The sequence below is a fragment of the Lygodium microphyllum genome, chromosome 13 (assembly GCF_053477565.2).
Source record: "Lygodium microphyllum isolate KBCC chromosome 13, Lygodium_microphyllum_v1.1.10, whole genome shotgun sequence".
Classification (NCBI taxonomy): domain Eukaryota; kingdom Viridiplantae; phylum Streptophyta; class Polypodiopsida; order Schizaeales; family Lygodiaceae; genus Lygodium; species Lygodium microphyllum.
In genome coordinates, this window is record NC_141147.1 from 122144329 (window position 1) to 122160758 (window position 16430).

General features: G+C 47.0%; 1 protein-coding gene across 3 annotated transcripts in view; it reads right to left on the reverse strand.

Annotated features, from left to right (window-relative positions):
* Positions 1-16005, reverse strand: part of EMB2458 (FtsH extracellular protease family) — a 166235-nt gene extending 150230 nt beyond the window's left edge. For all 3 annotated transcript variants that reach the window (XM_087691687.1, XM_087691686.1, XM_087691685.1), the window contains exons 1-2: positions 14719-16005; positions 14237-14597 (exon numbers count right to left, since the gene is read on the reverse strand). In XM_087691687.1, coding sequence (XP_087547813.1) covers positions 14237-14597; positions 14719-15623 — 1266 coding nt within the window. In that variant the 5' untranslated portion in view covers positions 15624-16005. The remainder of the gene's footprint in view (positions 1-14236; positions 14598-14718) is intronic.
* Between the last annotated feature and the right edge of the window lie 425 nt (positions 16006-16430).

A 16430-nucleotide genomic window follows, 5' to 3' on the forward strand; every position in this document is an offset into this window, starting at 1 on the left:
AACGCAGAGAGAGGAGAGAGAAAGAGACAGTGGAAGACGAAGATCTGCTGTATAAAGTGCGTTGTATACAAAGATATGCAGATATATACACGGGCGCAGTGCGCTGGACTGCGTGTCTCCACCTCGACGATGCAACCTGCTGTTCACCTCGAAGTCTGCATCTCTGAAATCTGTGAACAGAGACGGAATCTGCACGTATCTCCAGCCTAGAGCCTGCGTACAGAAGTGGCTAAAAACTGCTGAAATCTCGGCTATAAATAGCCAGAAACTGGGCGCCAAAAATAGACAGGTCAACTGCATTAAATGCAGCCGACTGGTGCAGAATCAAGTCGGACTACCACGTGGCAGTCCGACTAGACAATCCGACCGACTGGCTGCCGACAGCCAGGATCTGATCGCTAACACCCCCTCTCAGAGCCTGGGCGGGGCAGAAGCCTGAGGGATCTGGCATGTCTCCGAAGTAAAGCCTGGGGAACTGCCTTCGTAAACAAATCTGCAAGATTGTCCTCCTTCTCGCAGTACTCCATAGCGATGGTCTCATCCAAAAGCTTCTCTCTGATGAAGTGGTACTGGATCTCTATGTGCTTCGTCCGGGCATGGAAAACAGGATTCCGTGCCAAGGCAATGCAACTCTCATTGTCGCATTGTAGCAAAGTAGGACGAGTCTGGGGGCAGCCAAGCTCCTCCAACAATCTCCGAAGCCACACAGCCTCATATGTGGTGGAAGACGCGGCCCAATACTCCGCCTCAGTAGACGAAAGGGCTACCGTGGGCTACTTCTTGCTACTCCATGAGATAACACTTGTACCCAAGGTAAAACACTAACCTGTTGTAGACCGCATGTGGTCCACATCACCAGCCCGATCCAAGTCGCTCCAACCTGCAAGTACAAGATCTGAACCACCTGTGCCTGCTGGATAATGAATCCCTAAATCAGATGTCCCCCTCAAATACCGAAGTATCCTCTGGGCAACCTGCCAATGCACCGTCTGAGGTTCACTCATGAACCCCGCCAAGAGACCAATAGCAAAACAAAGATCAACACGAGTGTGGAGAAGCCAAATCAATGATCCAATCAACTGACGATAGCGGGAAGCATCCGCCAAGAGAGAAGCTAAATGTGAAGTGGCCTTCTAGTTCGGATCCATAGGAATAGAAATGGTCCGACAATCCTCCATCGCAAAAGAAACCAAGAGCTCCTGTACATATCTCTGCTGAGAGATGAAAATCCCCCTCTGAGACTGATAAATCTCATGGCTCAAGAAGAAATGGAGTAGACCCAAATCCGTCATCTCGAACGTCTAATGTAAAGCTGCCTTCGTCTCTTTGACCTTCTGTGCATGATCACCTGTGACAATCAAATCATCAACATACAACACAAAAAGCACACAACCAGCCTCGGAAGTGTGTACATAAAGCTGCGGATTGGCCTTGGAACGCCGATATCCCAACTGTGACTGAAGAAACGAATCAATCTTCTTGTTCCACGCACGCGGAGCCTGCTTGAGGCTATACAAGGCCTTCTTCAACCTGTAGACTTGCCCATCTGAAGATCCAAAGCCAGGAGGCTGCTCTACATAGATCTTCTCCTTCAAATCACCATTGAGGAAGGCCGACTTCACATCCAACTGGTAGACAGGCCATCTCCTATGGCCAGCCAAGGCAAGAACAGCTCGAATAGTCGCCATACGAGCAGTGGGGGCAAAAGTATCATGACAATCAATCCCTAGGCGCTGTGCAAAACCTTTAGCAACAAAGCGAGCCTTGTGCTTGTCCAAAGAACCATCGCTAAGGCACTTGGTCTTGAAGACCCATTTGACGCCAATCACCTTCTTATTCGGGGGGCGAGGCACGAGATACCAAGTGCCATTCCTCTCAATAGCCTCCAACTCGACTTCCATAGCTTTCTTCCATGGTGCGGACTATAAAGCCTCCATCACGGAGGTGGGCTCTCGATCCTGCATAACACGGGTCATCAAACAATAGTTAGAGCAAACAAGCTCCGTAGAATGTGCCTGGTGCCTCCGTGACCGCCACGGACCATCCTGCGGTCCCCACTCCTCAGGGACCCCCTCGATCCCTGAATCACGGAGTGTGTCACGGGCCCAACAAGGAGGAGACCGAACCTCTCCTCGTCTCTCTCCATCAGTTGAAGACTCTGGGATATCCACCGGTGGTAACTCCTCGGGGGTGACCGGTGGAACAGTAAACTCTGTATCGGAAACAGAATCAGAATCAAAAGGCACGGGCTCCAAAGGAATTGTCTCGAGAGCCCAACTCTCCCTTGGATCTCCAAGAAGTGGGGGATCGGTTAAGGATGTGGACTGCAGTAGCCACAGCCTCGGCCCACAAAAACTGAGGTGTCTGTCGGTGCTCCATCATGGTGCGCGCCATCTCGATCACACTTCGGTTCTTCTAATCAAGAATGCCATTTTCTTGAGAAGTGTTGGTATTAGCAAACTCCTAGTGAATACCTTTATCTGCACAAAAACGAGCAGACTCATTAGAAACAAATTCACCACCCTTGTCGGATTGCAAGGTCTTCAATCGCCGGCCTGATCGATTCTCCTCAAAGAGAAGCCAATCCTTGAAGTGGGAGAAGGCCTTCGACTTCAATGCCAAGAAATAGGCCCAAGTTATCCTGTTGTAGTCATCTACGATCAACATGAAGTACGAGCTTTTTCTCAAGGACTCGTTCCTCATAGAGCCACAAAGAACCATAGATACAAGCTCCATCTGTGAAGTAGACCGCCGCGAAGCTTTGTTGGAAATAGCATTCCTATGTTGTTTCCACGAATGCAGAAGACGCATGGCTGCTAGCTCACCACTATGTCCGGCAACCCTCGAACAAGCTGTCCACATGACGCCCTCCGAAGATAATCATAGTTGAGGTGACCAAACCGAGCATGCCATAGCTCTGATTATGTCTGAGAGGTAAGAAGAAGAGTAGGGAGGGCGGTAGAAGACGTCAATTTGTAGATGCCGTTCTCCTCATATCTTGATGAGAGAACCTTCCTTGACCCAGATCAAGGACTCGCACCGAATCACTGTCAAACTCCACCAAAAGTCCAAGGGAACAAATCTTATGAACCGAAAGTAGATGATACCCCAAACCTAAGGTATAGGTACCACCACGTCCATCTGGAATAAGCTGCATCTCACCCCGTCCTGCAATAGACATCGAAGAGCTATCTCCAATGAGAATCTGCCCATGCGAAGGTCGCAACTGGGCAACACCATCTGATGAAGGAGTCATGTGCCGGGAGGCACCATTGTCGACGATCCACTCTCGAGCCTTGGGAGCTGTCATCGCAGCATCAGAAGCATTCGGTGTAGAGTCCTCAATGACAGCTAGATGAAGAAACGCAGCTGATGAGGGTGCAGCACCGCTCCAGAATCCTTCGTGTCCTTCTTGTTGGTGCCCTTCTTGTCTTTGTCAGGACAATCCTTCTTCCAATGGCCAGTCTTTCCACAAATATGGCATGTGGAGTCTTTGTCCTTGTCCTTCTTTGACTTGTTGTCCTCCTTCTTCTTCTTTTGGTCCTTCCCCTTCTTCTGAGAGGCTTGACCTGTCAAGGCTTCCGACTTGGAAGTATGTTGTCCCTTCAATTGTTCCTCTTGGTCCAAGACCATATGAACCAGCTCTTCCCACCGAAGAGTAGACTCACGCCGCGAAGCAATAAGGGCGGAGTAGAAAGCACCGAATCGTGGCAGTAACTGGGACAAAAGTGTGATCGCCATGTCTTCGGAGGAAATCGGCTTCCCCGCATTCTGAACCTGCATCTGAAGCTATCTAAGCTTGTTGATGTGCTCCCACAATGAAGAAGACTTGTTCACGGACAAGGTTCGCATCTGCACCTCCAAAGAAACCCGCTTCATAAGGGTCATCCGGTTATACATCTGATCAAGCTCCAGCCATATCTCCCGAGCCACCGTCAAGTGCTCAATGTGGGCTATCACGGCAGTAGTACAAGACAGAAAAAGAAAAGAACGATTCCGGGCATTCAGTTTGTCCCAATGAGACTGTGCCTTGGCCAACTCCGCACGAGTATCGGAAGAGAGTTTGGACTCATCTCTCACCGAGGGCCGATCGATCTGTTCCTGTACAAGCTCCGCCAAATCGTAGGACTCAAGGATGGCCAACATCATCACGCGCCAGATGCGGTAGTTGTCACCATCGAGCTTTTGATCTGCGGGAAGAGCCGGTAAGACAGCAGGCACCTTCTGGTCCATGATCGTCTGGAACTCCAAGTCAATCTCTGTAGATATCTTCACCTATAATGCCTTTACAAACGCAAAAGCAGCCCCCTCTGACTGTGAAAACGCAGCCTGCTAGGGCTCTTTCTTCCGCGTCCCGAATCTTCTTCACCCGCCGGAGGCGATGAAAAAGTAAAACCTGCACTTGAAAACTGAAAACTCAGCCTTCCTTCTCTTCAGACAGCAGTAAACAGCAGCAAATCCACCAACTGGACTCCTTTCCTACACGCCCACGCTCGCTTCAGCCTTGTTCTGAGGCGCAGCCCTCCCGCTCACCCTCAAACGCTGGAAACGCAGCCTTGTGTCGCAATGGAAACTCCTCTTCAGGTTGGTTCTGTCAGAGTGCAGCGGTGCGGAAGCGTAGGACTGAGAGAGAGAGAACGCAGAGAGGGAAGAGAGAGAAAAAGACAGTGGAAGATGAAGATCTGCTGTATAAAGTGTGCTGTATACAAAGATATGCAGATATAAACACGGGCGCAGTGCGCTGGACTGCGTGTCTCCACCTCGACAATGCAACTTGCTATTCACCTCGAAGTCAGCTGCAGTTTGCACGATCTCCTGTCTGAAATCTGCGAACAGAGACGGAATCTGCGCGAGCCTCCAGCCTGTAATCTGTGAGCAGAAGAATGTGGGAGACTGCTGGAAAAATAGGCTATAAATAGCCAAAAACTGGGCACAAAAAACAGGCAGGTCAGCTGCATTAAATGCAGCCGACAGGTGCAGTACCATGTCGGACTGCCACGTGGCAGTCCGACGTGTCAGTCCGACTGACCAGGATCTGAATCACTAACACCCCCTCTTAGAGCTTGGGCGGCGCACAAGCCTGAGAGATCTGGCATGTCTCCGAGGTAGAGCCTGGGGAAGTGCCTTCGTAAACAAATCTGCAAGATTATCCTCCGTCTTGCAATACTCCACAGCGAAGGTCTCATCCAGAAGCTTCTCTCTGATAAAATGGTATTGGATTTCTATGTGCTTCCTCTGGGCATGAAAAACAGGATTCCGTGCCAAGGCAATGCAACTCTCATTGTCGCATTGTAGCAAAGTAGGACGAGTCTGGGGGCAGCCAAGCTCCTCCAACAATCTCCGAAGCCACACAGCCTCACATGTGGTGGAAGACGCGGCCCGATACTCCGCCTCAGTAGAGGAAAGGGTTACCGTGGACTACTTCTTGCTACTCCATGAGATAACACCTGCACCCAAGGTAAAACAGTAACCTGTAGTAGACCGCATGTGGTCCACATCACCGGCCCAATCCGAGTCGCTCCAACCTGCAAGAACAAGATCTGAACCACCTGTGCCTGCTGGATAATGAATCCCTAAATCAGACATCCCCCTCAAATACCGAAGTATCCTCTGGGCAGCCTGCCAATGCACTGTCTGAGGTTCACTCATAAACCCTACCAAGAGCCCAACAGCAAAACAAAGATCACCACGAGTGTTGAGGAGCCAAATCAATGATCCAATCAACTGACGATAGCGGGAAGCATCCGCCATGGGAGAAGCTGAATGGGAAGTGGCCTTCCAGTTCGGATCCACAGGAGTAGAAATGGTCCGACAATCCTCCATCGCAAAAGAAACCAAGAGCTCCTGTACATATCTCTGCTGAGAGATGAAAATCCCCCTCTGAGACTGATAAATCTCATGGCCCAAAAAGAAATGGAGTAGACCCAAGTCCGTCATCTCGAACGTCCGATGTAAAGCTGCCTTCATCTCTTTGACCTTCTGTGCATGATCACCTGTGACAATCAAATCATCAACATACAACACAAAAAGCACATAACCATCCTCGGAAGGGTGTACATAAAGCTGCGGATCGGCCTTAGAACGCCGATATCCCAATTGTGACTGAAGGAACGAATCAATCTTCTCGTTCCATGCACGCGGAGCCTGCTTGAGGCCATACAAGGCCTTCTTCAACCTATAGACTTTCCCATTTGAAGATCCAAAGCCAGAAGGCTGCTCTACATAGATCTCCTCCTTCAAATCACCATTGAGGAAGGCCGACTTCACATCCAACTGGTAGACAGGCCATCTCCTATGGCCAACCAAGGCAAGAATAGCTCGAATAGTCGCCATACGAGCAGTGGGGGCAAAAGTATCATGACAATCAATCCCTCGGCGCTGTGCAAAACCTTTAGCAACAAGGCAAGCCTTGTGCTTGTCCAAAGAACCATCGCTAAGGTACTTGGTCTTGAAGACCCATTTGACGCCAATCACCTTCTCATTCGGGGGGCGAGGCACGAGTGACCAAGTGCCATTCCTCTCAATAGCCTCCAACTCGGCTTCCATAGCTTTCTTCCATGGTGCGGACTGTAAAGCCTCCTTCACAGAGGTGGGCTCTCGATCCTGCATAACACGAGTCATCAAACAATAGTTAGAGCAAACAAGCTCCGTAGAATGTGCCTGGTGCCTTCGTGACCGCCGCGGACCATCCTGCAGTCCCCACTCCTCAGGGACCCCCTCGATCCCTGAATCACGGAGTGTGTCACGGGCCCAACGAGGAGGAGGGCGAACCTCTCCTCATCTCTCTCCATCAACTGAAGACTCTGGGATATCCACCGGTGGTAACTCCTCGAGGGTGACCGGTGGAACTATAGACTCTGTGTCAGAAACAAAATCAGAATCAAAAGGCACGGGCTTCAAAGGAACTGTCGCGGGAGCCCAACTCTCCCCTGGATCTCCAAGAACGGGATGTTCCTCACCCGCTGCTATGGCCGGAACCTCCACAAACCGCACATCTCGACTGGTGTACACATCCCGCTTCACAGGATCATACAAACGATAGCCTTGGGACTAAGAGCTGTAGCCAACAAATACCTCTCTTCGGAAAGCTACTTTAAATTTATCACGATGAGCCTTGGGAATGTGAACATAGGCATCACACCCAAAGACCCTAAAATAAGAAACATCGGCCTTAGTCCCAAAGTAAGCCTCAAAAGGTGTCATCCCATCAACGGCAGAAGTGGGGGATCGGTTAAGAATGTGAACTGCAGTAGCCACAGCCTCGGCCCACAGAAACTGAGGTGTCTGTCGGTGCTCCATCATGGTGCGCGCCATCTCAATCACACTTCGGCTCTTCCGTTCAAGAATGCCATTTTCTTGAGGAGTGTTGGTATTAGCAAACTCCTAGTAAATACCTTTATCTGCACAAAAATGAGCAAACTCATTAAAAACAAATTCACCACCCTTATCGGATCGCAAGGTCTTCAATCTCCGGCCCGATCGGTTCTCCTCAAAGAGAAGCCAATCCTTGAAGTGGGAGAAAGCTTCTGACTTCAATGCCAAGAAATAGGCCCATGTCATCCTGCTATAGTCATCTACGATCAACATGAAGTACGAGCTCCCTCGCAAGGACTCGTTCCTCATAGGGCAGCAAAGATCCGTAGATACAAGCTCCATCTGTGAAGTAGACCGCCGCGAAGCTTTGTTGGGAATGGCATCCCTATGTTGCTTCCCACGAATGCAGGAGACGCATGGCTGCTGGCTCACCACTATATCCGGCAACCCTCGAACAAGCTGTCCATGTGACGCCCTCCGAAGATAATCATAATTAAGGTGACCAAACCGAGCATGCCATAGCTCTGACTGTGTCTGAGAGGTAAGAAGAAGAGTAGAGAGAGCGGTAGAAGACTTCAGTTTGTAGATACCGTTCTCCTCATATCCTGACGAGAGAACCTTCCTTGACCCACGATCAAGGACTCGCACCGAATCACTGTCAAACTCCACCAGAAGTCCAAGGGAACAAAGCTTATGAACCAAAAGTAGATGATACCCTAAGCTTGGCACATGCAAGACCTCTGAGGTATGGATACCGCCGTGTCCATCTGGAATAAGCTGCATCTCACCCCGTCCTGCAATAGACACCGAAGAGCTATCTCCAATGAGAATCTGCCCACACGGTCGCAACTGGGCAACACCATTTGATAAAGGAGTCGTGTGCCGGGAGGCACCACTGTCAACGATCCACTCTCGAGCCTGGGGAGCTGTCATCGCAACATCAGAAGCATTCGGTGTAGAGTCCTCAATGACAGCTAGATAAAGAAACGCAGCTGATGAGGGTGCAGCCACCGCTCCAAAATCCTTTGTGTCCTTCTTGTTGGTGTACTTCTTCTCTTTGTCAGGGCAATCCTTCTTCCAATGGCCAGTCTTTCCACAAATATGGCATGTGGATTTTTTGTCCTTGTCCTTGTCCTTCTTTGACTTGTTATCCCCCTTCTTCTTCTTTTGGTCCTTCCCCTTCTTCTGAGAGGCTTGACCTATCAGTGCCTCCGACTTGGAAGCATGCTGTCCCTTCAATTGTTCCTCTTGGTCCAAGACCATAGGAACCAGCTCTTCCCACCGAAGAGTAGACTCACGCCCCGAAGCAATAAGGGCGGAGTAGAAAGCACCGAATCGTGGCAGCAACTGGGACAAAAGTGTGATCGCCATGTCTTCGGAGGAAATCAGCTTTCCCACATTCTGAACCTACATCTGAAGCTGTCTAAGTTTGTTGATGTGCTCCTGCAACGAAGAAGACTTGTTCACGGACAAGGTCCGCATCTGCGCCTCCAAAGAAACCCGCTTCATAAGGGTCATCCGGTTATACATCTGATCAAGCTCTATGCAGATATATACACGGGCGCAGTGCACTGGACTGCGTGTCTCCAGCTCGACGATGCAACTTGCTGTTCACCTCGAAGTCCGCTGCAGTCTGCACGATCTCCTGTCTGAAATCTGCGAACAGAGACGGAATCTGCACGTATCTCCAGCCTGGAACCTGCGTACAGAAGTGAGTAAAGACTGTTGAAATCTCGGCTATAAATAGCCAGAAACTGGGCGCCAGAAATAGACAGGTCGGCTGCATTAAATGCAGCCGACTGGTGCAGAATCAGGTCGGACTGCCACGTGGCAGTCCGACTGTACAGTTCGACTGCAGTCCAACTGGCTGCCGACAGCCAGGATCTGATACTAACACAAAGCTGCACCCCCCATCCTTTTCGGAGTAGTCACATAGTGCCAGGAGATCCATACCTAACCCAAATGATTGCCTTTCTTTTTCCACAGCACAAATTTGATAGGTTGGATCAAATCCAAAAGGGACTTCTTAGTCCAAGGAAGCAATGGCAGAAAGAATGAAATCATACTAATCATAATACATTGAGCCACTTTTAGTCTGACATGTAGAGGCCAACTCTGAGATTTCCAATACATGAACCTGTCATGAATTCGGAAGGCCATCCAATCCAGCAAGGCACGAGGAGCAACCTCCATACCAATAGGATATCCCAAGTGTTTGGTTATATTGCCCCTTGGGGTCACAATTCCATTCCAGCCCAAGGCCTGGAGATCATTCTCCATACAGAAGAGAAGGGTAGATTTCTGAGTATTAATGTGAAGACCCGATGCCAAAGCAAAAAGATTCCAAGCCACCATTGCCCGATTAACATTAGTGCAATCCGCCTTAAGGAACATAAAAGAATTATTTGCCAAAGATTGACCCACAAGCTGGTCACCGCAGGGAAGAGTTAAGCCAACTATCTCACCTTGAGCTGCCAACTTATCCAATAATGAGAGCATTAGGTGAGTTACCAAAGCAAACACCAACGGGCTGAGAGGAAATCCTTGCCGAAGTGACCGAGATAAGGCAATTTCCTCTGTAATCCCTCCATTAAGAGCAATACGAGCCACAGCACCGTGACTAATGGTATCAACTAGAGAAATCATACGGGGCCCCAAACCCACTGTAGACATTAATTGCCGCAAAAATGACCAGCTAATATGATCAAATGCCTTCTCAATATCCAGCTCAAGCATAACAACCTGCTGGCTAGAAGCTTTGGCATAATCAATTCCCAATCGGACATTCAATGTTGTGCATTATATTCTGACCTTTAATGAAACCGTATTGACATGGATGAATGAGGTGCGGAAATACTTTTTACAATCTATTGGCAATAATTTTGGAGAAGATTTTATATAACCCCCATAACTGAAATGTGTCTCCATTGTTTCAAAGAGGTTGAAGAGGGAACCTTGGGCAACAACCTGATGACAGCAATCTTCCAATCTGAAGGCATCATACCAGAGTCCCACACCTACTGACACAGGCGAATTAATGGGTCCTTAAGCAGTTGCACATGGGCTGAAAACAGCTCATTAGGAAGCCCATCCCAGCGTGGACTTTTCCTTTGGACAAGTGAGATAGCACTTCTTCCACTTCATTTTCTAAAATATCAGCCTCCATTAAATTCACCTGTTTTGGTTTGACCTAATTACTAACCAGGTCGCAAATATATATTTGAGCAGAGAGAACAACATCAGAAAGAATCTCTTGAGGACCGAACAAGGACCTATAAAAATCAAGAGTCATCCGAATAATGAAGGCAAGATCAATCATCATATCACCTTGGCCATCCTTTAAGCGCACAATATTTTCCTGAGCATATTTCTGCAGAGAGCAAAAAATTGATGAGTTTGACAGTTCTTATCATGTAAAGCTTCAGCTCTGGCCAACAATTTGTATTTTGCATATTCCTCTTCCTGAAGAGATTGGACCCTGCCTTTCAACCATTCAATGCATGTGAGCAAGTCATCATCGGAATCCCCAATCTGACTAAGAGACAAGGAATGAGCTAATAAAGATTGAGCATGCTGCGATTCAGCTCGAAACGAGGAAGCATGCTGAATACCATATTGTTGGGATAACGCTCATGCATTATCCCTAAAAACAGCCCATGCTTTCATCCCACTAGATAGGACCTTCGAGCTAAAAGAAGCTATCAGTTCTTGAACACCTTCCAAAAACTAGTTTTGCTGCAAAAAAGATTGATTAACCCGAAGAGGCGAATGGGCAAGGAGAGCCTTAAATGCACGAACAGGTTTATGGCTCATTTCCAGGACCAAAGGGTAATGATCTAACAAAACATGTTGTCATTCCACCCACATATCAATGATTGTAGGAAAAAAAGAGCCGTTTTGGTAGATGTAGATCCTATCCAGTCTAGCCCAAGTATTTGGATGCTGAAAAGAAGGATAAATATATCGAGCTTGTCGTGGATACATCCATGACCACATGTCCTATTTCAAAGATGCCACTGCAATAGCATTCCAAGCATGTCACTCAGTACCATCCATAACCGAATGCGGAAAGGTCGCCTAATTTGCAAAAACACAGGTATTAAAATCACCCATAACAAAGCCTTGACGAGCCATGGCAAGGTAGTGCAGGTCATCCCAAAGCTGACGACGTTCCCTTGCATTAGAAGGAGCATACACGCCTATAATCCACAAAACCTCTCCCTCATAAATTATTTCGAGAATCAAAAATCAGCCACGAGGGTCCTGAGAGACCAACGATGGCTATAGAGAGGATTTGACAGCCAACATAAATCCTGATCTGTGCAGAGGTCGACCACTAAAAAAACTGCATTATCCTTATATACATAAGAAGATCCAACCAAAGCATGTTGTTTATGCTCCACAGCACAGAAAACGTCCCATTTTCCAGCTAGCACAACATTCCACAACCGACACTACTTGTTGCCCGAAGAAATACCTTTCACATTCCACAAAGCAATTTTCATGATCAATCACAAATGAGAAAAACTACTGAACCGCCGGTTGTTGGGATAAAGGCCCGGTTTAATCTCCATGTATAGTACACACACATTGTACATGTGAATGCACCCTTCGTGCCCTAAGTATAAATACATTTTATTATTTGTGTACCAACACATTGTTGGTACACTCTTATCGAATCGTACTTGACTTTGCTCTCTCTCTCTCTCTCTCTCTCTCTCTCTCTCTCTCCAGCCATCACACTCACACTCACTCCTTGAACTTCTGTCACTCTCAGCTAAGCTCACCAACAACTGGTAACAACGCATTAGGTTCCGCACGCTTCCCGAGATTTGATGGGATCGGTTGACAGTGCTGACAACCAACAGACAGTTGGAGTTCTTGGTGACCTGTGTGTCGGGCAGTTGTAGGTGAATAGTTCACGCAACTGGTGGTGTGTCGGACTGACGACAAGCAAAAGACCACGCATGCAGAAAGGGACCGAGCGTGTTGGTCACGGGCAGGCAATGGGCTGCAAGCGACAACTGGCAAACGGCGTCTGCAACACATGTGACGAGACGGTCTAGTGCGTGGCAAAGAGACGCCAGCTGCACAACTGCAACCCAAGCTGGCGGGTCAACGAACCCCCCTCCCCGTCTTTTCTTTAAAATTCTCTTTTATCCCCTTTCTTCTAACGGGGTTTCATGCATGGGAGCACAGTTTTCAAATCTGTGCAAATCTAGCCCGAAAAAATTAGGACTTCTCTCAAAGAACTTGATGAATTTCTGCATTTGTGCTCGTGTTGTGGCTAGTTCATGTACAAACAGCAAAGATTTATTCCTGGTTGAGAAAGAACAGTAGTGTATTTTGCTGATTCAGGTTGTGCTTCTGCAGTTTAGTGCATTTACTCTTGTGCTCGTGATAAAATGGCTGCAACTTCTTCCAATTCAGACATCAAGAGTTTGATGGAAATCAAACGGTTTGATAGTAATGGCTTTGACCTTTGGAAAGACCGTATACAGGGCATTTTGTTTCTAAAGGATTGTGAGGATGCTTTGCAGAAAGATAAACCCGCATTAATGTCTGATGCAGATTGGGCCAAAGTAAATAAAAAGGCTGTGGCCTACATAAAGATGAGTGTCACTGATGACATTTTGACAGACATTAAGGGTTTAGATACATGTTATGCAATATGGGAGAAGCTGAAAACTACCTATGAGATCACCACACCTGTTAATCAGGTGCATTTAATGCGCAAGTTGATAAATATGCAACTTGAAGAGTCAAAGCCTGCAGTTGAGCACTTGAGTGCATTTACAAGGATTCTAAATCAGCTCAAAGATGCAAATTTGAACTTTGATAATAAGTTGAGGGCGATCTTTTTTATCATGACACTACTTGACTCTTGGGAGACCTTGGTGGTTTTACTCAGCAATGACCCCAATCTCTCATATGATGGGGTGAGGGGTTCTATCTTGAATGAAGAAATTAGACGTATGTCTAGTGGAGAAGGTAGCAACTCAGCTTATAATGTAAGAGGCAGGACTAAAAAGAAAATTGCAAATGCAGGGTAAAGAAACAAGAGCAAGAGCAAAGGAAAGGAAAAGAGTGACATTACTTGCTATCACTCTGGTCAGAAGGGCCACACGAAACCCGATTGCAAGTATTACAAGACAGAACAAGAGAGAACTATCCACAATAGATATCAAGTATAAGGTTTTATTTGATACTACCATCTAGTTTGTCTTTGCAGGTCCTTGGCACAAATGCATTTCCTATGGATTCCCCTACTGTCCAATCATATCAATTATCAACAACCAAAGCTGCTAGTGCAACGCTACTCCTCTCATTAGCCAAATTGTCCTGCAATTGTTTGAGCAAAAGCTTGAACAAGGTGAGATCTGCTTTGAGAGCTCTCTCCCTATTGGCATTCCCTCCAAGTCCTATTCTTCTTGCAAGATCTAGGATCCGTTGGACCTGATCTAGTTCATCAGCCTCTCTCCTTTGTCTATCTACTCATTGTGCTTCTGTGAATCTAGCAACCTGCTTTAGTAAGTCTTTCGCTAGTGTTCTCTTTTCTTCTAAGTCCGTTAGTATCTCATGTGCTATCCTTCCTACATGCACTATTTTTCACAAGATCAGCACTACTTTAGAAAAGTTAGAGCATTTGGCCAAGATGAGATGGAGTGTGTTAAATTATGTCCAATCTATCAAAATGTTAAAAGTTCCTTGCGAGAAGCAAGCAAGATATGCATGTAAAAGTAGGTGATCAGAAACATGCTTGGGAAATGGAGGATTCGCACTAATAATTCTTCCCAAATGCAAGTTTTGACTTAGAACTGAGAGTACATGAACTTTCTAGGTCACAAGTTCCCTAAGATCAGCTCTGTCACCAATAAGCAATCATCCTGAAACAAATGAGTGGGATGATGTTAGCATTTACCTTTTTCTGAGCAGCAAATTGACGTGCAATGTCAGGATTTGCTTGCAACAGCTGTTTAAACTCTGCTTTCTTTTCTTCCTTCCACTTTTTAAAGCTTGGAGCAAAAACACCATCGCTGTTCTTCTCTGCCTCGGCATCTTCCTTGATCATCTTATCTACAGACTCTATAATTCTTTTGGAAGGCTCCCATTCCATTCTCAATTTCTTCAAAAGTTGTTCTGTTTCTGCCTCCATAGCCGGTTTGTCTACTTCCAAGTCAACAGCCTCTGGTAAAAACTTGTGCTCCATAATTGACACAAGTGTTTCCTTCAAATCAGAAACAACCTTTGCTCGTTCTCTCTCTTGTAGCCCTGTTGGCATGCTGCATAGACAAACAAACAAAATATTGGTGAAATGCTCCGTCAAAAAGGGCTGTTTTAATGATAAGAAATAAATATTTTCCTTGTCCATCGCTGAGCAAGCTTGCGAGAAATCAATAGCACCTTGACATTTCATCATGAGCAGAAACGTCGTTCTCTTTCACAGAATCAGCCTGTGTCCTTTGTTCGCAAGATTTCTGTACAGCAACCTTCTCTTCAGAATCAGCTTCTTCCTCAAACTCACTAGCTTGGAATCTAGAAAGCTCTTCATAAGTGGCCCTCGCTTCCTGATACCTGTTCCTTCGTTCCTTTAATTTCTTGTGAAGCTTGTATATTTGTTCCTTCAACACTTTTTCGAGGCCACTCTCGCTGCCAACTCTCCCCATTTCCTCATCCTTTTGCTTTAGCTTCTCAAACAATATATCATAAGGGTCCTTTGACTGATCTGTTGATGTGTCCACATCAGCAGAGGCGGTAGGACATGCAGAAGCAGGTAGACAGAAACGTGGTTGCCCAAATACACTCGCAAAGAGTAATGCAGACAATAAAAGCCTCCCCAAAACCTTTGATATACTCGTGCTAGCCATTGCCTTGCGTGCATTTGCAGTATTCATAGCTCCAACAAAGTGCAATAGAGGCTTCAAGGCAGCTACTGCACGCAAGACGCCGCATGAGAGGCTTCCGGAATCAGAAACCTTATTGAACTTCCAAGACACAATCATGCCACTGCGCTGGGTAGAAATTGGCTGATGAGTTTGAGAATTGCACGCGATGGTAAGGCATGGCCTGTGGCGCGGCCAATCTGGAACGTATTGTACTCTACCGTGACGGAAAGGCCGACTGGCAAAACTGTAGGCAGTCCTTCCTTTCCTTGTGCACAGGAGAGGGATACCTCGCAGCCTGCCATCGAGGATGCGCGGCTGGTTCGTGCATTGTGCAGCCGGAAGTGTAAAGTAGCACTTGGCGGGCCGTGCATAGCGGGGAGAATCGAGATTGGATGGGGTGACCAATGACAGCAACCTCGCCATCGCCGCTCAGCTACCGGCGCATCAATAAGATGGAACTGTAAAGGATGAGTAATACTCTCTCTTCGGAAAATCCTGTAAGCTTCATACAAACTCAAAACATGCTGCACAAACCAGTCCCCGCCTATCGTCTATCTCTCTCTCACCATCCCCGGCTTATCGTCTTCAAAACTCTCTCTCTCTCTCTCTCTCTCTCTCTCACCACCCGCCAGTCTCTTCTCTCACATGTGCAGTCCAGACTCCAGCCGTCCCTTGCCCAGCCGCTAAGCGATGGAGGGTGACATGAGGCATCCTGTTTCTTACTCAGGGATGCCTTAATAGGAGTGTATCCATCTACAGCACTTGCCACGGATTCTGTAGGGGCCAAAGTTTTCAGGCGTCCCCTCTCCGAGTAAAGGATCCCTTAATAGTATTGTATCTATCCACGATATATGACACAAATTGTGGAAACTTTACCATCGGGGTTAGTAATGTCATGCCTACATTTGATACAAAGAGTAGTAGTTAATGGAGATGATTTCTCATGATGCAAATAGATTTCAAAAGTCCATTTTCCACGTAAAGGAACCTTGATTCTACAATATTGTTGTAGAGCAAATCAAGAGTGTTTCTCATATTAGTGCAGCAAGTGCATATCAAGATTTTGTCTTCCTCCTTAAGAAGCCACAAAACGATTGTCTATCATTAGTATCATTGATGAAAGACTTGCATGATACACCTCTAATGAACATGGTGCGGTTGAACATAATAGTCTAGCTTTTAGAGCAATTTTTGTAATTTCTCAACAAGTGCAATAGCAAATTTGTCATT